The sequence below is a fragment of the Mixophyes fleayi genome, chromosome 1 (assembly GCF_038048845.1).
Source record: "Mixophyes fleayi isolate aMixFle1 chromosome 1, aMixFle1.hap1, whole genome shotgun sequence".
In the NCBI taxonomy this organism is placed as follows: Eukaryota; Metazoa; Chordata; class Amphibia; order Anura; family Limnodynastidae; genus Mixophyes; species Mixophyes fleayi.
This window is the reverse complement of record NC_134402.1, coordinates 311,346,419-311,374,183: the sequence shown is the minus strand read 5'-3', so window position 1 is coordinate 311,374,183 and position 27,765 is coordinate 311,346,419. Positions and strand designations below refer to the sequence as shown.

At 38.7% G+C, this 27,765-nt stretch overlaps 1 protein-coding gene across 10 annotated transcripts in view; it reads right to left on the bottom strand.

The window, feature by feature from the left end:
* Positions 1–7,564: 7,564 nt before the first annotated feature.
* Positions 7,565–27,765, bottom strand: part of LOC142158068 (uncharacterized) — a 225,462-nt gene continuing 205,261 nt past the window's right edge. For 8 of the 10 annotated variants that reach the window (XM_075211679.1, XM_075211744.1, XM_075211695.1 and 5 more), the window contains 5 exons: positions 18,452–18,529; positions 17,983–18,054; positions 16,568–16,645; positions 14,785–14,865; positions 7,565–7,937 (listed from right to left, as the gene is read on the bottom strand). In XM_075211679.1, the coding sequence (XP_075067780.1) occupies positions 7,632–7,937; positions 14,785–14,865; positions 16,568–16,645; positions 17,983–18,054; positions 18,452–18,529 (615 nt within the window). In that variant the 3' untranslated portion in view covers positions 7,565–7,631. The remainder of the gene's footprint in view (positions 7,938–14,784; positions 14,866–16,567; positions 16,646–17,982; positions 18,055–18,451; positions 18,530–27,765) is intronic. The other 2 variants (XM_075211686.1, XM_075211762.1) reach the window with 2 other exon arrangements.

The window sequence follows — 27,765 nt, the reverse complement described above, 5'->3', positions numbered from 1 at the left end:
TTGTATAAGTCAACTGATCCTGCCGTATAAGTCCAGTGGTACAGCCGTATAACTCCAGTCCAGTGGTACTCTCCTGTGCCGCATATAATTTTTAAAGGCTTTGCCGAGTGTGTGTGGTTTAGGGACCCAAGGACAATTCCATCTTGCACCTCTTTTTTTTGGCATTATGTGCTCTTTGGGGCCTAGTTTTTCAAACTGCCATCCTGTCTGCCACTGCAGTGCCACTCCTAGATGGGCCACGTGTTTGTGCCGCCCACTTGTGTCGCTTAGCTTAGTCATCCAGCTACCTCGGTGCAACCTTTTGGCCAAAAACAATATTGTGAGGTGTGAGGTGTTCAGAATAGACTGGAAATGAGTGGAAACGAATGTTATTGAGGTTAATAATAGCGTAGGAGTGAAAAAAAAACAAAAATCTGGATTTTAGCAGTTTTTATGCTTTTTAAAAAAAAAATCAGAACCCAAAACCCAAAACCTTGAGGGGGTGTTTTGGCAAAACCCATTAGAACCCAAAAGCTGAAGGTAATCAGAACCCAAAACCCAAAACGCGAAAAGTGGCCGGTGCACATCCCTACTTATATATTATAATTTAAATACTAATTGAGTTGAAGACAGTGATCTTGAATGTATAAGATGTCTGTAGCCTCAACTCTTCCGTCTAACATGGCTGAAGCCCTTTGAGAATCAGGTAATTGGCAGATTTGAACTATGTCCAAAGTAAAATCTTTACATCTGACTTATTAATGAACATTAGAGTGCACAAATCATAGGGGCATATTCAATTAGCTTTCCTGTCCGCAGGACCGCGCCGGAACAGCCGCGAAACTTAATCCACATTACTGCAATAACGTGGATTTTCGTTCGCAGCCCATAGGGTTGCGAACGAAAATCTGCGTTATTGTGGTACCGTAATACCGGCGGTAACGCGCGTTACCGCGGACCGGAACCCTAATTGAATATGCCCCATAGAGTGCAACCAATCATAATTTAGCCTCATTGCTCTATGTTACATGGGGCTGCTAATGATATGGAAGGAATTTGTGAATGTGCTGGTGATACCCACAGTGTGAGGTGGGGAGTTGAACGAGAAGACAAAGGTATCTGAAAAAAAATACCTGTTTACTTGAGCAGACCATGTTGTCTTTCCTCCAGGAGGTTGAGCTATCTGGGAAGGTAACTTGTGAGCTGCTCGTCTTAGAAGAGAGAGAAAATTGGTTACTCTGTGAACAATGGTTTATACTGAGCAAAGTTGAAAACACATAATATAATACACAGGGGTAGATTAATCAAGACTTCTGAAAAGCAAACTGTGGAGGTGTTGCCCATAGCAACCTATCAGATTCTAGTTATCATTTATGTAGAAAAGTATAATTAGAATCTGATTGGTTGCTAAATGTTTAACCCTTCATTGCTTACCCCCTAACATTTCTTCCATTTAGCTTAACCCATCAAAACCCTTATACTTTTATTGCACTGCCTGTTCCCTACTTCCATGTAATGACTCAATTGGTTTTGTCCTTCTTTCATATACTTTTCTACTGATCTCAGGGGTGATTTCAGAGCAGATAAAGTATTAGACCTACTCTTCAATCAGAAAATAAAATATATGTTTGGTTTTCTATCACATAATTGCCTATGGCATTTGGTCATCAGTTACTTACAATAAATCATTCTTTATAAACAACTACAATTTTTGCCCTAGAAAAATGTTAAAGAATATTATTCAATAAACAACAAGGTAGAAACAGCCCTATATTATTGTCTTGATACATACATTGCCCTGTTCTAAATATAAATAATACATTCATTCATTTAAAATATAAGAAATACAGACAGCGTCGGACTGGCCTACCGGGATATCGGAAAAATCACCGCTGCCTTATGGCCACATCCCCTTTTAGAAATAGGTGGGGCTCACCCGGAGGCCCGTTGTCCTTACCAGGGGGCCCGCAGTCCTCTCCGGCGTCCCCATTGCTGCAGATGACTGGCTGTCAGTGAGAGCCAGTCATCTTTCAAATACGATCGCAGCTGCGATCATGTGACTCGCCCCCTCCTCCTGTCAGCTGACTGTCTGATGCTCCCGCCACCGCTGAAGGAAGAAGGAGCAGAGAGGCTGCAGCAATCAACATATGGGTAAGTAGATTTTATTTATTTTATTTAATATAATTGGATATATTTTTTAATTTCCTCCAAATTCTAGGACTTGCACTTGCAGCATGGCACAGAATTACCTACTGAAGAAAGGTAGGTCAGCTCACCGCCAGCTAAACTGCAATTCACATAGAAAGATACAAATTTACTAACAAATTCCTGAGACTAAACCTAGATCATCACCTTTTCTAAACTGAATAACAAAAGTAGCCCAATGCAAAATTGTTATTATAATAAATACAACTCCCATAACACTACATTCTTAAGGTGAACATATTGTCATGATCGTGGAACCCAGCTTGAGATAAAATGTGCTTTGTGACATAGTGCGTACTCCTGCTGGAAGTAGCCATTAGAAGATGAGTATACTGTGACCACAAAGGGATGCTCATGGTCAGCATCAATACTCAAATAGGCTATGGCATTTAGACATTCTACACACCACCACCACCACCACCATCCTGCACCACTGACATAAGTCAGAATGATTCCATGGATTCATGTTGTTTACTCCAAACTATAATATTACTATCTGCATGACACTGCAGAAATAGAGATTTATCAGCCCAATCTTCAACTGTATAGTATTGGTGAGCCTGTGCACACAGTTTCCTGTTCTTAGCTGACAGGAGTGGAACCCTGTGTGGTCTTCTGCTGCTGTAACACATCAACTTCAAGGTTTGCTGTCCTTTAAGAGATGCTCTTCTACATATCACTGTGGCAACACATGGCTATTTGAGTTACTGTTACCTTCTTGTTAGCTTGAACCAGTCTGGTCATTTTCCTAAGACCTCTTTCATTAACAAGGCATGTTCGCCCACTGCCACTCACTGGATGTTTTTTTACACATCATCATCTGTAAGCTCTAGAAATTGTTGTGTGTGAAAATCCCTGGAGATCAGCAGATTCGGAGATACTCATCTACCCCATCTGACACCAACAATCATTCCACAGTCAAAGCCACTTAGATCACATTTCTTACCCATTCTGATGTTTGGTCTGAACTACAGTTTTTTGCCACATGATTGGCTGATTAGATATTTGTATTAACTATCAGGTGTACCTAATAAAGTGGTCACTGAGTGTATATGACCCCGTTATTGTAGTCTTGGGGATGAGGGGGGCTAGAGATATCAAAAATGCACTCAGCTATGTCTGATTGCTCTTAAATGAATTAATTTGAACTTCACTTATAATAACAGGAAACGTTGATCGTTTAACTTTCGAAACATCTCAAAGTGGCTATTTGACCATGATGAGACAAATATCAAAAATCAAAACATTAATTCACTAAGTGCAGGCATTAGAAATGGCTAATTTTGTATTTAGTTTGTAAACATATGTTATCAATAAAATCCTTTGGACTTATTTAATGATTTTAAAAGCACAGACTAAATAAAAAAGTGAAAATTGAGATCCACCTGAGACTATTTCTAGTCTTGTTAAGGTAGTTCCCTAAGGGACTTAACAAATGGGATTTAAATAATCAAGGTTGTTATAAATCTATACATATATATGTATTAAAAGAATATCAGATAAATAGTTCTTCTGAGATACATTTTGTAAGCATTATGTTTTATGTACACTGTATTTGTGCACAAAACTATACTGCTCATCTTACATCAAATATTGTTTATTGTATCTGCCGTGAAAGGAAACTAAGGGTTCACAGTTAACTGATAATAAACATTGAGTCAGAGACAGATCAGTACATGGTTGGCCAGCTTAAGACTAAACAAAGCAATTGGAGGAATAATAAGAACCCTACTTGTCATGAGAAAAGATAGAAATTATTAATATTCATGTGGATCATTTATCTCATGATTTATCATTCGTTTTATTTATCAGATGTCGACACTTTGCCATGATGGAAAGAACAAATAGAACATTGGTGGAAGAGTTTATCTTGAAGGGATTTCCTGGTGGTCACATAGTTCATGCAGCGTTATTTACGGCACTGTTGCTGCTCTATCTTGTTACGTTGGCTGGAAATATATTATTAATTGCAGTAATATGTACTGATAATAGTCTCCATTTACCTATGTACTTTTTCTTGGTTTGCTTGTCTTTCATGGAAATATGTGGCCTTTCTACAGTTGTCTGTAAACTTCTTGCCATCCTTATTTCAGCTAAGCAACACATTTCTAGATATGGGTGCATAGTACAGTCCTATTGTTACTTTTTTTTCTCCTCTTCAGACTTCCTTATTTTGACTGTTATGTCCATTGATCGTTATTTAGCCATCTGCTGCCCACTAAGGTATTCCGCCATTATGAGAATTAGCGTTTGCATAAAGTTAACTTCCGCGTGTTTATTAATATCATTTTTCTGTCTTCTATACCCTACAATCATGATATCAGGGCTGCCGTTTTGTGGTCATGTGCTGGATCATTTCTTTTGTGACACTGCAGCAATGCTAAAGCTTGTCTGTGTCTCAGACATCAGCTTAATCAAACTTTCTTCAATTATTGCTTCTGTAATTATCTTGGTGGGACCTTTAATCATTACATTAGTATCCTACATTTTGATTGTGTCAACAGTTGTAAGATTGTCATCAGATACAAGTCGCCAAAAAACCTTTTCTACGTGTGTCTCTCACCTTACCATGGTTTCGATAGTCTTTGGCAGTGCCTTATTCATTGAAATAAGACCACCCAGGAGCTATTCAGTAGAAATAGACAAAATAGTGAATTTGGTAAGCACTGTGTTGAGCCCTCTGCTTAATCCATTTATTTATTCATTAAGAAATCAAAAAGTCAAAGATTCCATCAGAGACACAGTAAGATGGAGAAGGTTACTGTCACACTAAGTAATATCCATTCACAAAATACATCTGATAAGGTCTTGATATGTATGAAAATGTGGTTACTGTATAGTTGTTATTATTATTTACAAATTTGTAATAGATTTCTTTTCATTTTTCTTTTGCAGCAATGATTAGATGGACAAATCAATTAAACTACAATTATTATTGTTAGTGGTTGATTAGGACATCTTCATTTCCACTCATTGCTTGTTCTCTGGATTTGAATACTATACAGATATATACATTTTTTGAGCTATGTTTATGTTATAATGCTTTTTGTTATTATCTTTTATAAAATAGCCTTCATAAATATGTGGATATTGAGATTGAAAGTGACCTCCACACATTGTTTTTAAATATTCATATCATATAAGATGATTTGTTAAAGCATCACACATTGTTTCTGCTGACTGTCACCTATCTACTTGTGAGCTACAGATTTCAGCTGAAATATATCAGAATACCAAGACTACAAGTGTTTACATTGTTGCAATAATGTTGCAGTTCTCTAACAGTTACACCTAACCCTTAGTACTGCAAATCAACCTATTATGAAACAATATATATTTTGCTTATATCTTTTTATCCTTGGCTGCTAAGGGTGAGTAACACTCTCCCTCTTCATGCAGTCCAGAACTGCACAGAGTGTGGCTCACCCTCTGCAACTTTGGAATGTGTAAAAACATAATGGGGCTCATAATTACTAGTTTGGTGTTGCTGACACTGAATATTATACATCCCAATGTGAACATGTAACAGGTGACTATGGTGATATGTTTAATCGCAGTGTTTTTCAATAATTGTGTCTAGGTTTAGGAAAGTCTATTCCTGTATAAAAGTAATATTCAGTATTTTAAGCTTTACCCATGTGTTTAGATTTTACGCATTTTAATGTTATTTTTATCTTGTTTTCTAATATTGACTCTCTGTTATGTTTGTTTGTGAATCCATCCTGTCCTTCTTTATAGCATGTTCATGTTCGTATATGAATACTAAACTCCATACAATGTTTACTTCATATTATCTTCATGATACTGCAGTTTTTTTTACAGTATTTTGTATGGAAGGTTCTAGAAAAACATAAAACACATAGAAAAAAAAGGAAAAAAAAGTAGGTTTGGAATAAGAACAATAAAAAATAGTGCAGAGAATAACAACAAAAGCATACATAAAAAACACAGTAACTCGTGTGTTTAAAAATAAAGATTGTGTTACATAAGACACTGCAAATATCTTAATTCATGGACTCATTATCTCCCGCATCGACTATTGCAATTCGCTCCTTACTGGTCTTCCCAAAATCAGACTCAAACCCTTACAACCTATTTTGCACGGAGCAGCTAGATTGATTTTGATTGTAAACCATTCTTCCTCTGCTGAGCCACTCTGTCAGTCTCTCCATTAGTTGGTTGTTTTTCAATGAATCCAATATAAAAATCTTCTACTAACATACAAGGCCATCAACAAAATTGCACCGACATACATCTCCTCACTTGTCTCAAAATATTTCCCAACTGAACACCTCCGTTCTGCACAAGATCTGTGTCTCTCTTCCACTCTCATCACATCCTTCCATTTTCGGTTACAGGACTTTTTTCGGGCTGCACCCACTTTGTGGAATTCCCTCCCTCACACAATAAGACTTTTCCCTTGTTTTCAAGCCTTCAAGCATTCTCTGAAAACCCACCTCTTCAGACAAGTTTATAATACCTCAACCAGCATCTTAATCTTCCTCGGTTACCCTATTACCACCCTCTACACAGCTAACACAAGACAACAACCCTCTGACCAACATTGCTGTGTGACTGATCACACAGCCCTCTCAATACTTTTTACCTTTGCATTTTAGCTGAACCAATGTGCAATATGATTTAGCATGTGCCCTTGTGTATCAAACTCCCATTGTCCCATAGATTGTAAGCTTGCGAACAGGGTTTTCTTAGCTCTCTGTGTGTATTACCCTGTAATGTTTTTATTAATGTTTGTTCCCAATTGTAAAGCGCTACAGAATTTGCTGGCGCTATATAAATAAATGTTGATGATGATGATGATGACAATTATGTGAGGCCTAAGAAAGGCATCTCTGCTGTAGTTCAGCACACATGTAGGGAATGGAGGATAAAAATAGGTGTAGATCCAATATTCTTTCTCTGGTGCTACTGTTTCTGGTCAGCAGCCATAACAGTAAATGACTCTGACAGAGTATTCTAGTGTACACCAATCATAATTTCGCAACATTGATATTTTTTCATGCCATACCTTTGTATTATGTTCCAACACAGTGTTTTACACCACCCTAGTAATCAACATATGATGCAGATCTAAATGTCCTGAATATAATACAATTCCCTAAATGACTTATCCATTCCCGCTGCCCGAGGAGATACCCCAAACCCCATCCAGGTGCTGAAACATGTGCAGCTGATGGTCACGAGGTAAGTGTGTATGTGTGTGTTTGTGTGAATGTGCTGAGCAGTGTGAATGTCCTGAGCAGTGTAATGTCATTTATTAAGTAAAATGTTTTATTAACTTTTATTAACTATACTGTTAGTTTTAATTTTGTTATGAAAGAGTAAAATGATTTACTACAGAAAACTGTCTGACACAAGCTTATTGCAGTAGGTTTTTTATTATTATGGTCTAAAAAAAAATATAACACTATAAAATATACAAATTATCACCCTTTGGCATTGCTGCTGTTATTAATTGGCGGCAGGGTAATCGGCCACGGAGATTTCAGATTTGCTGCCCTGAGCTCATGGATATTCTGTTTGAGCTGTTTGTTTGCTGTTTGTTTGCAGCATGCAAAACCCAGACTTGATTTTAGTTTGTCTTCTAAACGTTTTTTGTGTTCCATAATCCGAATGCATGATGTTATCAGGGAATCCTTTGATTGATGTTTAACAGCATCATCATGAGTGATGGGTGGGAACATTTTCTCTGTCTTCATTGGCACATGCTTTTCCTGTTGTTTAGGACAGCGCTGTGTAATAAAAAATATATTCATATTATAGTCCATTTTCTGCAATGAAAATACCTCCCTAAAAGGTGATTTAATAAAATAGAAAGCAACCACTAGTTTGTAGACCATAAGACATGTCAATATTTTATACTGGGTCATATTTTCTTTGATATGTAGAGGATACTAAACAATTTTGAGGAGTTTATTTAAATGGGCGTTGTAACCCAATAATACTTTATTGCCAGTTTTTAGCATTGACATATAAATAAATATGTTGTAGCTACTTATAATGTAGTAGGTTATTCTGTATATTCACAGTAAAGGAATTAAATGTTTTAAATAATGTGAAGCTTTCACCAAGATACTTCTCTGTACGGAGTCCCCCTCTGCCCCTGTCCTGGCTCAGAGGTCACTCATGTCATAGCCTGTAATTACCTGACAGCTGCAGAACTGGGAATCAACCAATCAGATGTTTTTGTTAAGGTCATTTGTTCAGGGTCCAGTACCAGTGTGGGTTAAGAATTTGGAGAGGGCTATTATGATTAGTTATTATGTTTTAAATTACACAGGTCAGTGTGTAATGCTTTGTCTCTCTTGCACCTCCACACACATTGCTTGTCTAACAATGGACTTGTGTTTACAAAAGTAAACTGTCCCTTGTGTGTAATAATAATTACCTTCCAAGCCATGATACACATAGGACGGGATTATTGTCAACACAAGAATTTTATAATCTCCATCATTGCATATTTACTGGATAGTTATAATATCATATTTTGACATTCTAAATATTTTTCCTTAAATAAATATTATCTTAAAAAGTCCAGAGAATAAGAACAGTTAGAAATATATCCAATATGCAGCATAAGAGACACTGTATGGGAAACTGGGATATTTCCAGGGTCATAAATTGACAGGGACAAATCTGTACAACCTGGGACTGTCCATGGAAACTAGGGACAGTTGGCAGCTAGGCAGTGGGAGGTCCCAGGAAAGGACCCCACTGATGTACAGCTGTGGAGAAACGTATAATAGTATTACTCACTGGATCTCTAAGTGACAAGAACACAACTGCTGCAGAAAACAACAGATTAAAAAAAATAAAACATTGAATTAAATATATGCAAAAGTTTGGGCACCTGTCAGTGAAATAGTTAATACATTTTTTAAGGCCTTGAATATTGATGGACATGTTAGAACTTAAATTAAGACTGAAATTATGAGATAAATATGTACTATGACCCTTCAGACTTCTCAGGATGTTGTGCCTACTCTCAGCAACCATAAGTTCCTCTAAGCAGTTCACTGATGACTTTAAAATAAAGATAACTGACTGCTACAAAGCAGAGGAAGGTTTTACAAAATATATTTGAATACTTACAGGTTGGAATTTTCTGTGTCAGAAACATCACTAAGAAATTGAAGTTAATTGGGAGCTAGGTCTGGAAGACCCAACAACAGTGTCATAGACCTGCTAGTAAAACATCAGTTCAGATATGCAAGGCATAACTCACATATCTCTGCAAAGGACTTGCTGAAAGGTTTAACTGACCCTGGAGAAGTAGTCCACAGATCCACTGTGCAGCGCTACTAACACAAAGATAATCTACACAGAGAGATCGTTAGAAGGAAACATTTCCTATGAGCTCATCACAAAAGTCAATGTCTGAAGTCTGCAAAACAATACTGATATAAGTCGGAAACCTATTGTAACCAGGTGTTGTGGACCCATGAAACACAAATGTTACCTTTTATGGTTTTAAACAAAACCATAAAAGGTGTATGGGAGAAAAAAGAAGATTTTTGTACCCCCAGATGCAATCAGAGAAAGAGATTTAACCTAAGTACAAAAATCTTCCTTTCTCCTTCATCCACTCTGGGGGACACTGCTACCATGGGGACCTTCAAAAGTAGCCTCTAAGAGAGGAAAATCTCTGGTCTACTACCCCGCAAAACACTGCGCATCCGCAGGCGCAAAATTGTTGAACCAGCAAAACCTTGTAAAGGTATGAACTGAGGACCAGGTCGCCGCCCTACCCAGCTGGTCTGCAGATGCTCCATGGTGAGCAGCCTAGGAAGCTCCCACCGCACAGGTAGAGTGCACCGTGAGAACCCGAGGCACAGGTAGATTTCTACACACATAAGCAAGCTTAATCATAGATCTGATCTGACGAGCAATGGTCTGCTTGGTCGACAGCCAACCTTTCCTATGAAGTTCGTATAGAACAAAAAGAAAGTCAGTCCTGCAACCAGCAGAAGTCCTGTCCACATAAACCCGTAACGTCTGGACCACGTCCAGAATAACAGAGGAAAAAGGCGCAATTCCATCTCTAAAGGCCAGAACCACTATCTCATGATTTAAATAAAAAACAGAAACCACCCTAGACAAGAAAGTGGGTACAGTCTTATGAACCGTCCTATTCTCATGGAACATCAGATAAAGAACCTTATGGGAGAAGGCTCCAAGCTCCGACATATGTTGAGTAGATCCAGGTTCGAATGGAGGTCGCAGAAGAACTTCAATAACGAGGTTTAAATCCTACTGGGCCAATTGAGGAACGGGGTTGGGAGGCTGAACATGAATAACCCCCTGAAGGAAAGTACAAACTTCAGGGAGGAAAGCCAACCGACTCTGAAAGAAAATTGAAAGCGCCGAGACCTGAACCTTCAAAGAACTCAGTCTTAGTCCCATCTCTAACCTATCCTGAAGAAAGGCCAGAAAACAGCTACTGTGAAAAAAGTAGGGTTATGACACTTCTTCTCTACAGTACATAGATCCTTCACACCTTGTGATAGATCTTAGCTTCCAAGCCATTATGAGAGTCTCCACTACCCTGGAAGAGAACCTCCTCGACCGCCAGAGGTTCACTTCGACAGCCACACCATTAAAGCCAGCTGAGGTAAATCTGGATGGTGTAAATGGTTCTTGACTGAAAAGATCGGGCCTGAGAGGAAAAGCCCAGTCTGATCCTTCCACCAGTAGCAAGATGTTAGCAAATCAGAACCAACCGAGCCCATTTGCTGCCACCAGAATGATCGGAAAACCTTCCATCAGCACTCGCCTTACTCCACCACCACAGCCAGAGAAACTCTGGTTCTTGAGCAGAATCTTGGAATCTAGTGATTGTGTCTGGATGCCATCAGAACCAGATCTGCCAGTCCCCATTTCTAGACTAACTCCTGAAACACCGGAGGATGCAGTTCCCATTCTCCCAGAAGAATTGCATGCCTGCTGAGATAATCCGCTTCTAGTAAAAAACACTGCCGAAATCGCTGGAACAAATTTCTCCACCCACAAAAAGACCTGTTCCGCTACCTGCATAGCTCCTGCGCTTCTTGTTCCTCCTTGGCGATTTACATATGCCACTGCAGGAACATTGAACGATTGGAGGTGGAATGGTTTTCCTTGAAGGAGGGACTGAGCTCCCTGGAAGGCTAACAGCAAGGCTCTTAGCTCGAGAACATCTATGGGCCAAAGCGCCTCCCGTCTGTCCAAAGACCCTGGAAACAAAGTTGGAGAACAACAGCTCCGCTGCCCTTCAGACTGGCATCTGTGGTCACCAGAATACAAGACCACAGGACAAAAGATCAGCCCATCATCAAAAGCTCTTGAACAAGCCACCATTTCAGAGGTTGCCGAGTCTTCCTGGAGAGTCTGATTCATTGGGTCTCCAGATGAGAAAGGGGAACACGACCATTGTCTTAATAGATTCCACTGGAACGTACAAGAGTGGAAACCACCGTATGGGAGGGTTTCGAACATCGATACCATCAACCTTAGAATCACCTTGCCCAAGCGCATGGAAGGACCAGGTTGACTCAGGATTAACCATACAGAGAGTTGTAGGTATCTGTAGAGAAGGTTCTGGAAAAAGATCTTCTGAAAAGTAGTGTCCATTATTAATCCTAGAAACCTCATCCTCTGTGAGGGCATCAATTGGGATCTGGAAAACTTGATTATTCAACCGTGTTGCTCCAGAATTTGAATAGACAGGGTCAGATGCTAATAGAGAAAAGGACCTGATAAGTCTTTGAGGAGAAAATAGTCCAAATGCGGAATAATGTTTTCTTCTAAGGCACGTAAACGTTCTGCCATTACCGCCATAATCTTTGTGAAAACACTCTGGGCTGTGGAAAGCCAAAGGGGAAAGCCCTGAATTGATAATGGGAGCTTCCTACTGTAAAAACAAAGGACTGATCCCATCCGAAACTTGTCTACTCGTAGATGTTGGTTTAGCCCCCTTGAGGTATGGAATTGATCGAAATGAACCTTCCTGTTTGGGCACCAAGAACAGGTTTGAATAAAGCCCCTGGTGTTTCTGCAACTCTGGACATTTTTATTTTTTTAAGATCTTGGGATTTGGACGCCTTCTGGAGTAAATATCTCTACCCGTTTGCGACTGTCCTCGAGTTGCAAGGAGTCTACCTCTATTGGCGGACTGAACTTAGTAACTCATGTTCACAAGAAAGGATTTCCAAAAAGACCGAAAACATGGAGATCGTGATTTAGGGACAATCACTGGCAGGAATGAACTTTTACCTCTGGTTGCCTGGCTAATCATACTGTCCAGTTCCGGACCAAACAGATAAAAAGTTTCAGTTAAGAGCGTATACATAGCATTAAATGTTTATATAAATACACATACATATCTTCTAACTCTACAGGGATAAACCCAGAGTTGTCCCCAACACAATCCTGTGTTAATATATATAACAGAATAATCCTCACAATAGAAGAATCTCAACAATAATTTGATAACTATGTGAAGGAATTAGTAAATATTCTATTTGTACAGATATGTGTAAGGCACAACTGATATAAGGTACTCATCCCTCCAGAACCATGTCTATGGCAGAGTACCTGCAGATAGAATGCAACCTGTCAGACAAACACAGTCTACTGCCGATAGAGAGCAGCCTGTCAGTTACACATAGAATATTGCTGACCAGTGGCAGCAGAAAGAAAGCAGCCTGTCATTCACACACAGTATATACTGCTGATCAGTAGCAGCAGATAGAGAGCAGCCTGTCAGTCACACACAGTATACCACTGATAGAGAGCAGCCTGTCAGTCACACACAGTATATACTGCTGATCAGTAGCAGCAGATAGAGATCAGCCTGTCAGTCACACAGTATACCACTGATAGAGAGCAGCCTGTCAGTCACACACAGTATATACTGCTGATCAGTAGCAGCAGATAGAGAGCAGCCTGTCAGTCACACACAGTATACCACTGATAGAGAGCAGCCTGTCAGTCACACACAGTATATACTGCTGATCAGTGTCTGTGAGGTAAAACTGCTTCATTAACTAGTTATTCCCCAGAGGAGTACTTAGCTGCTGAGGACCATTTCACACTGAGCACAAACGGCTCTGGTCTCTTTACCCCACAGATAATCTGACAGAGCATTGTGAACAAGAATTCTTGTTCTTATAAGACATTGTATTTCTTTTGTTTTTCTTGTTGTTGTTTTTTTTTAAAGAAATACAGATTAGGCAATTTTCAGAGAAAAATACAGTAAAGTAATTACTAGTTCTGACTCTGGCTAATAGCCTCAAGACAGTAATACAAATATCAGTGGTAATAATAATGTAAAAGTGGAAGATATTGTGAAAATTCAACTAAGTGCAGATAGAGTTTAGCCTTTTCTAAACACGTATATATACATAAACAAACATACATATATATATATATATATATATATATATATATATATATATATATATATATATAACTTTGCTGACTTATATCATAAATAAGTTCCCCCATTGGGGTACTTAGTGCAGCTGTCAAGGAAGGGAAGCCAGCAGCTGAAGGATTTTCCATTATTTCAGTCAGAAGTCCTCTGAGGTAGACTCTAGCTGAATTTTCCCACCTTTGGAGTGCACCAATCAGCAGGGGGGGTCTCCGTTACACTCCCAGCACTGGTGTTTTTCTTTTTCTTTTTTTTTAATATATATCCACTATGGGTTACTTAGCTGACACAAGGAGGAATTCTGAGGCGAAGCCTGCAGCAGTAGAACCTTCTGAGGTGCTGTATCCGACTGTGATGACAGGAAGAGGTGCGAATATCTACCGCTCTGGAGCATACCACTGACAGCCGGAGAATCTCTCACTCACTCCCCGCTGTCTGATGGTTGAAACGCCCAGGGGAAGCCTCTATCAGCCCAGGCTGCCACACTGCATTGTGCTCCTGTATCAATGCCTATTCGGAATCCTTCCTAGGGCTCTATGAGATCCAAGTCCCCCCCTCTGCCTCAGCCGGGGACTTGGCATCTCCCAACATGGTGGAGCGCTCTCTGCCCATGGCAGTTCCGGACCCGTTGGGACAATGCAGTGACAGACGCATAGCGCTGTCACTGCCCGCAGTCTAAAGATTCTTCTGTTGGTGTTCTTTTATTTTTTTTAAAAAAAATAAAAATGGAATATAGTTCCATTAGAAACTTAAGAGGAAAAAAATGTTAATCAACACTTATCCTTACACTTATCCTTACCTATTATTACTAGAATAGAAAAGAAAAATAATAAAACCTAAACTAAACAGCAAGTACTGCCAAGCAGTACTAAACACACCCCAACTCCTTGTGCACTTAAACAAAACTGAGGTATGTGGGGTTGCAGAGGGGAGGAGTCAGCAGCAAACTTAGTTGTTAACTATTTAGGTGTCAACTATATGCGCCCTCATACAACCCAATAGCAGTGTCCCCCAGAGTGGATGAAGGAGAAACAGAGGGTACATATATCTGGTCTGCATTATCTAATAAATAATGATATTATACACGCATTATTAGATCTGATTCTTTTAAAGCCTTTATAACATATTCAAATCACAATAATTATTTACTTTCAAATAAGGGTCTGCACCTTTATATCGATGGAAGATGTGTCCTTGTTTTTTTTCCTTGCCTTCCCATTGGCTATCACCGTCTTCTCCTCTGTATAACCCTATTACACCAGGCCGGAGAGATAGTTAGTTAGCTCATGCTGGGAGTAGAGCTTGAAAACCAAAACCCTGCAACATATACTAGAGACTAGCCCAAAGAAAATATCAAATATTTACTTATACTGTATATTAGAAATTGAATGGTAATTGAATTGAAGACAGTGATCTTGAATGTATAAGATGTCTATAGTCTCAACTCTTCTGTCTATCATGGGTGAAGCCCTTTGAAAATCAGGTAATTGGCAGATTTGAACTATGTCCAAAGTATAATGTTTACATGCTTTTTGTTAAAATCCATTTTTGTATTAGGATTGAAGCAAATTTTCTGTTACCTGAGTATTTACTGAAATAGTATAATGAGAAATCATATTATTGTGTACCCATCACATGCACATAGTGCAGGCAGACATTTATTGTACTGACACAATATTACATCTATCAATTCACTAGCATATTATGCTGTTGGGCTTTGGAGGAGCCACATATTGTCCAATGTAATACAAAGCTTCTAAGCAACCAAAGTGCCATACGTAATAACAACAAACCTTATGTCCTTTCACTATTATGAGTAACTAAAGCCATATATTAGGCTAAACCAAGCAGTGTTTTTGCAGACTGAAGAGATTGATTGATTTAACGTAAGGTGTGGATATAAAGAGGTAGAAGGTAATGTAATGTAATGTTTATATTTTGCACAGTGTGTCTCTTCAGAGCATACCGCCTCCAGGACCCCAAGGTGCACTTCTAGTTTGTGGAAGCCTCTCCCGAGACTGGGGAGTAGGAGTGCATCTGGATGTGCACAGGACAAACCTTCTCGGCTCACTGGTGTAAAACCAAGACATTATCTGGTCTTGCATCTTGTATGTTTCCTATAAGTTTCACTGAATTAATGCCTATCAATTTCCCATACTTCCTATTCTTCTAGAACATATGTATAATTACTAAGACAGAGACTTAAGGGTAAATGTATCAATATGCGGGTTCTTCAACACCCGCGTGTTCAGCCTCTTCCGCGATTAAATTTCAAGCGGCGCTGCATTGTAAAGGGAAGTTAACCCTTCACAATGCAGCGCCGCTTGAAATTTAATCGCGGAAGAGGCTGAACACGTGGGTGTTGAAGAACCCGCATATTGATACATTTACCCCATAATGTTTGTTTTAATCATATACCGGATTATGAAATAAAGTGTTTAAGAGACTGATTGGAAGGCTTCAAAACTAATTTTTTTCTGAGACTTTCCAACTAGAGACAGCTCCTGTACCTCCTAGCATAGGCCACCAGGCTCTCCTCACTTCCAGACATGTAGACCTGACAAGTAGACAGAGGGACATTTGTATCTGGATACTATTCTGAGAGACTTGTCTCAAAGGAGTGAGCAAGTTAGTCAAGCCGTAAGGGATTGTTATGTTGGACATGTTGAATCAGGATTCTCTAACACAAGCACTGTACAACAGAAGACAGACACTGTTTATCCATGATATTGTAGCTTCATACCTCTTTCTGTCAGACTTTCTATCTTTCTGACTGATTAATGAACATTTGAGTGCACAAATCATAGAGTGCAACCAATCATAATTTAGCCTCATTGCTCTATGTTACATGGGGCTGCTAATAATAAGAAAGGAATTTGTGAATGTGCTGGTGATACCCACAGTGTGAGGTGGGGAGTTGAAGAAGAAGACAAAGGTAACAGAAAAAAATACCGGTTTACTTGAGCAGACCATGTTGTCTCTACTACAGTAAGTTGGTCTATATGGGTAGGTAACTTGTGAGCTGCTCGTCTTAGAAGAGAGAGAAAATTGGTTACTCTGTGAACAATGGTTTATACTGAGTAAAGTTGAAAACACATAATATAATACACAGGGGTAGATGAATCAAGACTTTTAAAAAGTTGCCCATAGCAACCAATCAGATTCTAGTTATCATTTATGTAGAAAAGTATAACTAGAATCTGATTGGTTGCTAAATGTTTAACCCTTCATTGCTTGTCCAATAACATTTCTTTCATTTAACTCAACCCATCAAAAAACCCTTAAACTTTTATTGCACTGCCTGTTCCTTACTTCCATGTAATGACTCCATTGGTTTTGTTCTTCTTTCACATACCTTCCCACTGATCTCAGGGGTGATTTCAGAGCATATAAAGTATTAGACCTACTCTTCAATCTCCAAAAATATATATGTTTGGTTTTCTATCACAAAATTGCCTATGACATTTGGTCATTATCAGTTACTTACAATAAATCATTCTTTATAAACAAGTACAATTATTGCCATAGAAAAATGTTAAAGAATATTATTCAATGAACAGCTCCAATATTATTGTCTGGATAAGTATGTTGCCCTGTTCTCAAAATAATTGATACATTCATTAATTTACAATATAATATATACTGAAGTTGTGCACATATTATTAGACTATATTTTAAGGCCCGTTGCCCCTATTCTGACAGTCCAGCAACACATCAGTCTTAACAAACTGAACCTGACTAAAGAGGGATCCTTTCCCCAAGTCACTCTGCTGCTCTCCTCTAGGTCTGGGGGGTCTTCTCGCCATTTGCACAGTAAAGGCTCATTTCTAGTGTTATATTAGGTGACAGTGAGCATTTCTGCTCCTCTGTGGTTGCATACACAATCTGTAGTCATGTCCATGCATGACTGTAAAGACTGGAAGAAGAGCTGGTCAGACACTGTAGCTGTAGCTGGGAGAAAACAGGAGTTTGAAAAAATAAAAAAGGCAAGTAATATTTAAAATCTCTAAATAAAAGATAAAGGATTATAAAATTATATTAAAATAAATAATAAAGCAGCGGTTTTAAGTGGAAAAGATACCTACACTCCTAGCCTTTCCTTCTATCATGTCTCAACCTTTTCACCACGTATGTTTCAGTTATAAATTACGCTGCATATACATTTCACATGTTTTCTACAGCCAAGCTTGTTAGTATAACAAATTGTTTCATTAATGGCCTTTAGTTTGACTTTTACATTTACCTACACACCAAGAAAGCTGTTACTTTTTTTTGCTAAGAGTGAAGTAAAATTAAGCTTTTAATTCAATAGAAACCAGTGACATATCTGAGGCATGAGACACAATCTTAAAACCTAACATTATTACCTCTCTCATAAGACAGCTCCTGTACCTCCTAGCATAGGCCACCAGGCTCTCCTTACTTTCAGACATGTAGACCTGACAAGTAGACAAAGGGACATTTGTATCTAGATGCTATTCTGAGAGACTTGTCTAAGTGGAGTCAGCAAATTAATCAAGCTGTGAGTGATTGCTTATGTTGGACATGTTGAATCAGGATTCTCTAACACAAGCACTGTACAACAGAAGACAGACACTGTGTATCCATGATATTGTAGATTCATACCTCTTTCTGTCAGACTTTCTATCTTTCTGATTTATTAATGAACATTTGAGTGCACAAATCATAGAGTGCAATAAATTATAATTTAGCCTCATTGCTCTATGTTACATGGGGCTGCTAATGATAAGGAAGTAATTTGTAAATGTGCTGGTGATACCCAAAATGTGAGGTGGGGAGATAAATAAGAAGACTAAGGTAACAGAAAAAAAATACCTGTTTACTCGAGCAGACCATGTTGTCTCTATTGCAGTAAGTTGGTCTATCTGGGATGGTAACTTGTGAGCTGCTCGTCTTAGAATAGAGAGAAAATTGGTTACTCTGTAAACAATGGTTTATACTGAGCGAACTTGAAAACAGATAATATAATACACAGGGGTAGATAAATCAAGACTTCTAAAAAGTTAAGTCCGTTGCCCATAGCAACCAATCAGATTCTAGTTATCATTTATGTAGAAAAGTATAACTAGAATCTGATTGGCTGCTAAATGTTTAACCCTTCATTGCTTGCCCCTAACATTTCTTCCATTTAACTTAACCCATCAAAAAACCCTTATACTTTCATTGCACTGCCTGTTCCCTACTTCCATGTAATGACTCCATTGGTTCTGTTCTTCTTTCACATACCTTCCCACTGATCTCAGGGGTGATCTCAGAGCATATAAAGTATTAGACCTACTCTTCAATCACAAAAAATTATATGTTAGGTTTTCTATCACATAATTGCCTAAGACATTTGGTCATTATCAGTTACTTACAATAAATCATTCTTTATAAACAATGACAATAATAGCTATAGAAAAATGTTAAAGAATGTTATTCAATGAACAACCCCTATATTATTGTGTGGATAAGTATGTTGCCCTATTCTCAAAATAATTAATACATTCATTCATTTACAATATAATAAATACTGAAGTTGTCAGGGGCAAACGCAGGATTTGTAGACGGGGGGTTTCCACACCACGTCGCAAGTGGGCGTGACCAGTATGCATGGGAGCGTAGCTATAATTTTAGACAGTGCTTGGCTGCTCTCCAACTCTTCCTATTCCCATAAAATACATGGGCAATGCTGCGTGCACCATTGTTAGGTGCACGCATTCTCCCTTTTCAAGCAGAGTTGTGTGAAGCGGGAGCAGGGTCCAGCCACCTCATTATACAGTGCCCCAGGCTTGGAGGGTGGTTTCCAGGCATTAGACCCCCCCTCCCCCCCCAGGTTTGCCTATGGTTGTGCACATATTATTAGACTATGTTTTAAGGCCTGTTGCCCCTATTCTGACAGTCCAACAACACATCAGTCTTAACAAACTGGACCTGACTAAAGAGGGAATCCTTTCCCCAAGTCACTCTGCTGCTCTCCTCTAGTTCTGGGAGGTCTTCTCGCCATTTGCACAGTAAAGTCTCATTTCTAGTGTTATATTAGGTAAGAGTGAGCATTTTTGCTCCTCTGTGGTTGCATACACAATCTGTAGTCATGTCTATGCATGACTGTGAAGACTGGAAGGAGAGCTGGTCAGACATTGTAGCTGGGAGAAAACAGGGAGTTTGAAAGCTTAAAAACGGCAAGAAATATTTAAAAACTCCAAATAAATGAAATAATTTAAATTATATAATAAAGTAGCGTTTTTTAGTGGGAATAATACCTACACTCGTAGCCTTTCCTTCTATCATGTCTGAACCTTTTCACCATCTATGTGACAGTTATAAATTACGCTGCATATACATTTCACATGTGTTCTACTCCCATTAATGTTAATATAACAATTTCTTTCATTAATGGTCTTTAGTTTAAAACGTTACCTACACACCAAGGAAGCTGACACTTTATTTGAACTATAGACTGAGCTAAAATTAAGCTTTCAATTCAGTAGGAACCAGTGACATATCTGAGGCATGAGACACAATCTTAAAAATTAAAACAGTTACCTGTCTCGTAAGACAGCTCCTGTACCGCCTAGCATAGGCCTCCAAGCTCTCCTCACTTGCAGACATGTAGACCTGAAAGAAAGGTAGGAATTTGTGAATGTGCTGGTGAAGCCAGACCTCTCAGTGTTCTTCATATGTTATAGTTCTGAGATTTCAGTCAGCAATGCTCCCGTATGACTAACCTAACCCTTCATTGCCTGCTTACTGCTTTATTCAATTTAACTTAAAAATAATTTCACTCAAAGCATATTTTGTAGTATTGGGTGGTATTACGTGACCTAAAATAACACACAGAACTCTACCACCAGTGCTCAGTGGTTTCAGCAAATACTTCATATGTGTTTAACACCCTGAGCAGATACCCTCCCCCCTACAGTGTCAGGTCTTCTCATTTGCTTGAATTGAAATTTCATGATAAAGGGTCTTTTAAAATCCAGGCCTACACAGAACGAGAGAGAATCTGGGAATCACCTGAATCACCAGATCCACCATACTCCATTATATTTTCTGTGTTACCTGTGGTTTTAAGACAGAGAACGTATTAAATGCACATCTCTGTCTGCTAACCAGTCCAGGGAAAATCACATAAGGTAAGTTAGGATAAGATTTCATCACTTAGGCTCCTCCTGCTTAATTTTAATATTGATATTATGGTTCAGATTCTGTTTGGGATTCAGCAAGACTATTCTGCTCTAACAAGATTGGATGACCAATTTGGTAGATTTAGATCAAACTATCCTGAATTTACCACATGTTCGCTCAAAATGAACACGTGACCTGCAAATTATGTGACCGAAATCATCTAGACAGTTTACAGGGTGTACATAAATCAATCAGCTGATGACAGTATAAGCACAAGTGAGCAGCCGACAGCTGACCATGTTGTATAAAGCCCCTTGTGAATGGGTTGGTCAACCAGACTGATGAAGCAAATAACCACATCTGCCTATATGGCATATTTTTAAATGTTTAAATGTTTACTGTGTTTAGACTTGCCATATTAGTGATATAAATTCAAACATAAAACTTAAAATAAAGCTAAGTGACCCACTGTTTTTCCTTTATATCATGGGATCCTGAGATTTCTACTAGTTGGGGGCAAGAGGGGCTTTCAAAAATATAATATAAAGTCGCTTTATGAGACAGAGTATTCTTTATCTTTAATTCAATGCTAGAGCAGCAGATAACTAAAGACCCCTGGTGTTTTCTACTCTCTCCACCTCCCCAGGATGTTGGCAGACACAGACAAACACTGGTCTCCCATATTGTTAGCAGCTAAACCGCAACTAGATCCTGCACCACCCTCCATTTAATAATTACGTCTAGCATATTCTTTATATACGATAAACCACATAAATTTGCAGATATGGGCCCATTATTCTTAACATTCATTATGAATGCAAGCTATGAAAAAAAGCTCCTCCACCGTAACCACAGAATCTGCCTCCCTTCTTTGGGGTCCCATAACGGACTTAACAGTATCTCTGCCATGATAACTAAGGAGTGTTTTATTTGTTTTTTTAATTTTTGAACGCTAAAAACCTTATGTCTGCAGGTTATCTATTAATATATGCTAAACAATTACTTAAATCGCACCCTGCACTTTCCCACTTTACATCCCCTTGTCACATCCCATTCCTTCTTTATTTAAATACAATTTAAACATAACTTTAAGATATGATATATTTTTTATTGTAAATATTTGTTTGTGTATCTTGTTAGTACCATTTCTTCATTAAAAATGTCATTAAAAAATGTAAAATAAAATATGTGTTTTGATGCATTGGTTTAGTTTCAGTAGAAGCTAGAAGTGTTTATAATGCTTTGTGGTGTGATCAAAGAATGTAGAGCATGAGAAGTGGAGAATTGACATCACTTACAACTTTCTGCTAGTTAGTAGGACACCTTTTTCGTTAGTTTACCTAGGAACACAAAAATCTTCTGCTCTCTGTCAAATATATTTCTGACAAATTAACAGTAGTCTATGAACAGTCTTTGACATAATAGACATATTGTGATGTAATGGAACCCTATGACTGCACTGACTTATTTAGTAATTAGCACATTTGATTTGACTTATAGCAGCCTAGAGTTAGGAGTAAATACAGTAGAGTAAACAGTACAATATTAAAAGCAACAGACATTTGTATCAAACAGGCTAGGAAAAGCACAAGGAAAAGGAAGCCAATTGGGTCCTCAAATGATGTAGCATCTATTATAAAAGCATAGAGTTATAAGAAATAGAAGCAGACTCGGGAATGAAGAAAATGTATATCTTGCTAGGCAGAAGACTAAAAAGGAAATCAGATAATGGGATCGGAGTGACAAGTATCCTTCTCCTTTTACACTAACATACAATACTAAATAATTAAATAAAATACTGACACAAGGGGTTAACAATCATTTATTTACAATACTACTGTATATTCAGGGTTTTATAGTGTACGCTAGATAGCAGTGTGACAACAAGTGACCATGGCTGACTTTAGGCATATTCATTTCCATGTGGCCATTCATGTCATCGATCTGTTTCTGTGTGCCCCCATTGTGCAGGGAAATTACTGAAATGTAGCTGAAATGTGATACAATATAAAAAATAATCTCTATTTGTCCACCCATCCACTCGATTAATTATTGGAGCACCAGTCACATGCTCAAAGCTCCATTCAAATGACTCCATAATAAAGAAATGTAAAACTGTATTTGCTACCATATATTACAATATATATGCTTTTCATTATGTAATAATTACTTCTGAAATACGTTTCTATGTCTGTAAAGTCATTTATAATGCCATTGTTGATTACCTCACCCTCTCTTTGCAGCCCTTACATTGCCACACACCTGAAAATAGATATTAAAATATTGTTAATACATAGTTGCCTACTCTTCCAGGGTGTCCGGGAGACTCCCGAATTTTGGGAGAGCAGGCAAACCTCCTGGTTCCTGGCTGACCATTAGTTTAGTAGTGGGGGCGGGGCTTATGATGCAATTCGTGCATCGTCCCGCCAACTGATGTAATTGGCTAACTGTGTGATGTAATTTACACGGGGTCAATTACATGATTTCCAGAGCCCCGTCCATATACACCCATCTCCCCCGGATCTCCCGGAAACCAGCTTGCCCAAGCTGGCAAGCATGTGTTAATAAAGTTATTCCCTGAAAAAAAGATAGGGGGTAGCATTTTGTCATTTGCAATAACTTGAGATTGTAGCAGCAGCAGGGGTTTATCTATCCATTAGTAGTCTCAAAAACAGATTGAAAAGTATATGGATCAACTAAACAAAGAAATAACAAACTGTTTCTTTTTTTCTGCAATGAGAGGTCACATAAAAAAGGGTCACGAAGTCTGGCACCTTCCAATATGGAAGATGTGAGGCAGCACAGTTATCATTTATCTAGTAACTTCTGGAAAATATGTTGCCATGTGCAACACTTCCACTTTTCCTATTTAGAAGATGTGATACATCTACCACAGTCTCTTCTGTCACAACATTAAAAATGAGATCAGTCTGCCATGTAACCATGGTGTTTATTGTGGGACCATGTGACTTCCCAGCATTCCCAGGAATCATGTGACTTCCCAGCACTCCCAGGGATCATGTGACTTCCCAGCATTCCCAGGGATCATGTGACTTCCCAGCATTCCCAGGGATCATGTGACTTACCAGCATTCCCAGGGATCATGTGACTTACCAGCATTCCCAGGGATCATGTGACTTACCAGCATTCCAAGGGATCATGTGACTTACCAGCATTCAGTTGATTCAACTGATTGCTGTATTAAACAGTTCACTCATGTCTATGTGTTCTGTATATTTCTATATGATCTGTATATTTCTGATTCTGCTGTTGATTAGCATTAGGCTCATCAAAATGAAGAGTAAAATTGTTCATATTTTTATTTCAGTATGTTTTAATAATTTTCTATTGCATTGTGAAATAAAACATAATTGACTAGGCTAAGTAAAACATATCAAATATGGGTGATTAAATCAAGATCTGACATGATTATAATAAGGAACATTGTATAATAAAATATTTCTATTGAAGCATACCAAGCATAGTCAACTCTACAGTGGTGTAAAATACCTGTATGCACAGACAGGTAAAGTAGGTGTAAGGGTTTATCCATGTGTGGGTGAGTCCACACATGCTGAAAATACATTATTGTTTTTATTTTATTTTTACTTTTTCTGTTTTGGCACATCAGTGGCATGGTCTAATGCAGTAATGGGCCACAGGTGGCAACCTGTGACCCCGAGCTTCTTCCTGCTTCATTGTCAGAATTGTTTGTTATAACTTGTAGCACTTGTTTATAAAGGCCCACTGACATATTAGTAAAGATAGGTGTCTCTTTCTTTTATTAAATTCAGTGTTTTAACTTTTTTGTGAAATTAGGGTAATGTGCAGCCCTCTTGAAGGCTAGAGGGCTGCCAGCACAGCCCCTGAAGTATATAAGGTTGTCTATCACTGGTCTATTGTGTCTTAATTTACCACTTGGGAAAGCTTTTAGGTGTGCAAAGTTAGTGTGATGAAACGCGGGTAACAGTCATTTGTCGCAAGGACTAAGGGCTAGATTTACTAAGCTGCGGGCTTGAAAAAGTGGGGATGTTGCCTATAGCAACCAATCAGATTCTAGCTTTAATTTATTTAGTACCTTCTACAAAATGAAAGCTAGAATCTGATAGGTTGCTATAGGCAACATCCCCACTTTTTCAAACCCGCAGCTTAGTAAATCTAGTCCTAAGTCTGAGAACCCAACCCCATCTGTCACAGCCCTTGTCTCTCTAACACCAGGTGCCCATTATGTGCCCACCCCGATGACAACGGTTCTCTTTTGGACTAACTGCAATAATTTTGATTATCTGAGTGAAATTACTGAATTCTTTAGTAAATGGCTAATCCTGTTTAATAGTTAACATCTCTAGAAAATATGTATTGGTTGAGAGAATCACAATGCTACACCAGGTAAAGAGCTAAGGTCAAGGGAAACCCTTATATGGGCAACAAGTGTGGAAGAATAGTGACATCTCACTTATTCACAAATAAAGACTGATTTTCCCAAGTTCCTTCTGAGTTCCTGACAGTCCCATTTCCTTCATGACTCTGCAACATGATTCAAATAAAGTGTAATATTTTTTGCCCATAAAACAAAAATGTGTTTTAAAATGTGTCTGCATCTTTTGTCCAAAATATACTTAGATTTCATAATAATTATTGTACTTTTTATTTTTTTGTACTTTTTATTTCTAAAATGACAACTTGTAGCAATATTAAAATAAGAAATACATAATGTTCAATAGTTTAACAGTAATATTTCAATAAAGATAATAATGCAATAGAGAAAACACTGAAGATGTGTAATTGTTATATTTTTAACTTTAGAAAAATGTGAAGAGTTAAAAGGGAGGGAGAGGGGGCGGGAAGGAGTAATTTATCCAGGCTTCACTAACCTTATATTGCCTACTCAATTGTTATAATAAGATCAGAATAACTCATTCATTGTTGTGTGAAAGTTCCACACAAAACAGTGAAATCCCCTACCAGATAATTATGGGGTAGCAGGTATGGGGGAGTCGAATGCAAACCAGTGCTCCCAAATGGAATCAAATCTATCTGCCTTTCCTGTTAGTTCATCATCATCATCATCATTTATATATATATATATATAGCGCCAACAAAGTTTTTTCCATAGAGGAAATAAACCAAATCTTGTTCTTACCATGCTGGAGGGGCAGGGCCATCTATGGGCAGCTGCCCGGGGGCCCCACGGGCAAGGGGGCCCCGAAGGCACGGCTCTTAATGAGAATAAATAATCCTGCAAATGAAAAGAACCCGCAAAAAAAACCTACAAGGGTCACTGACCAAGTACATCTATCTATCTCTATCTTTATATATCTATATCTATATCTGTATCTGTATACATCTATATATCTATATCTATATCTAGGGGCCCCGGTGCACTGCTTTGCCCGGGGGCCCATAATGTTGTTAAGATGGCCCTGTGGAGGGGGTGGGATGAGGATACGGATCCTTCCAATATATAGCTATAGAACGTTTGGCTGTATTTAAAATATGGAATGCACATTTACCAGAATGTGCACTCAAACCAGGAATAGGAAGGCATGAGAGAGTGAGCCAAGGAGACAGTCTGAATTTACTGTATAATACCTGTTCAATCATTCATGAATTTCCCTCCAAAAATGTAAAATATTGGAACAGTACCACAGATGTGGATAAAATCTCCTCTATGTCCACAACTCCGCCATCATAGTGGAGAGGAAGCTAGAAATATGTTATGTAATCTCGTAGGTACAAGATATCATCTGGTGTACATTATATATGAATCTTTTATATTAATCATGAACTGAAGATGGAACCTTTAGACAGTTTGGATTTAATTCTGTGAAGACATTGTTGTGTGCAAACTCTTACCATGGTAGATGTAACACACAATCATCCTTGTTGGCAGATGTATATATAAGGTTATGAAGGTTGGCTCATGCCGTCATGGAAGATGTGAGACAACACTAGTGAGGGTCCAGTGTGCCATTTCTTCTTTATCTTATTGTGAACTATCGCCAACTTGTTATACACTGATCAGCCACAATATTAAAACCACTGCCAAGTAAAGTGAATAACATTGATTATCTCGTTATGGCACCTGTCAAGGCGTGGAATATATTAGGCAGCAAGTGAACAGTCAGTTCTTGAGGTTGATGTGTTGGAAGCAGGAAAAATGGCAAACCTAAGGAACTGAGCGACTTTTGACAAGGACCAAATTGTGATGGCTAGATGACTGGGTCAGAGCATCTCCAAAATGACAAGTTTTGTGAGGTGTTCCCATATGCAGTGGTTAGTACCTATCAAATGTGGTCCAAGGAAGTACAACCAGTGAACTGGCAACATAGTTATGGACGACCAAGGCTCATTGATGCACATGGGGAGCGATGTCTAGCCTGTCTGGTCCAATCTCACAGAAGTGCTACTGTAGCACAAGTTGCTGAAAATGTTAATGCTGGTTATGATAGAAAAGGTGTCAAAACACAGTGCATTGCAGTCTGCTGTAAATGGGGCTACGTAGCGGAAGTCCATTCTGAGTGCCGCTTCTGACCCTTGTCCATCGCTGAAAGCGTCTGAAATGGGTTTGTGAGCAGCAGAACTGGACCATGGAGCAATGGAAGAAAGTGGCATGGTCAAATGCATCAGGTTCTCTATTACGTCATGTGGACGTCTGCGCATGTGTTGTTTATGTGGGGAAGAGATGGCACCAGGATGCACTATTGGAACAAGGCAAGCCAGTGGAGGAAGTGTGATTCTCTGGGCAAAGTTGTGCTTGGAAAACTTAGGTCCTGGCATTCATGTGGACGTTATTTTGACACGTACCACCTACCCAAACATTGTTGCAGACCAAGTAAACTCCTTCATGGCAACGGTATTCCCTGATGGCAGTGGGCTCTTTCAGCAGGATAATGTGCCCTGCCACACTGCAAAAATTGTTCAGGAATGGTTTGAGGAACATGAAAAAGAGTTGAAGGTGTTGAATTGGACTCCAAGTTCCTCAGATTTCAATCCGAATATGCATCTGTGCGATGTGCTGG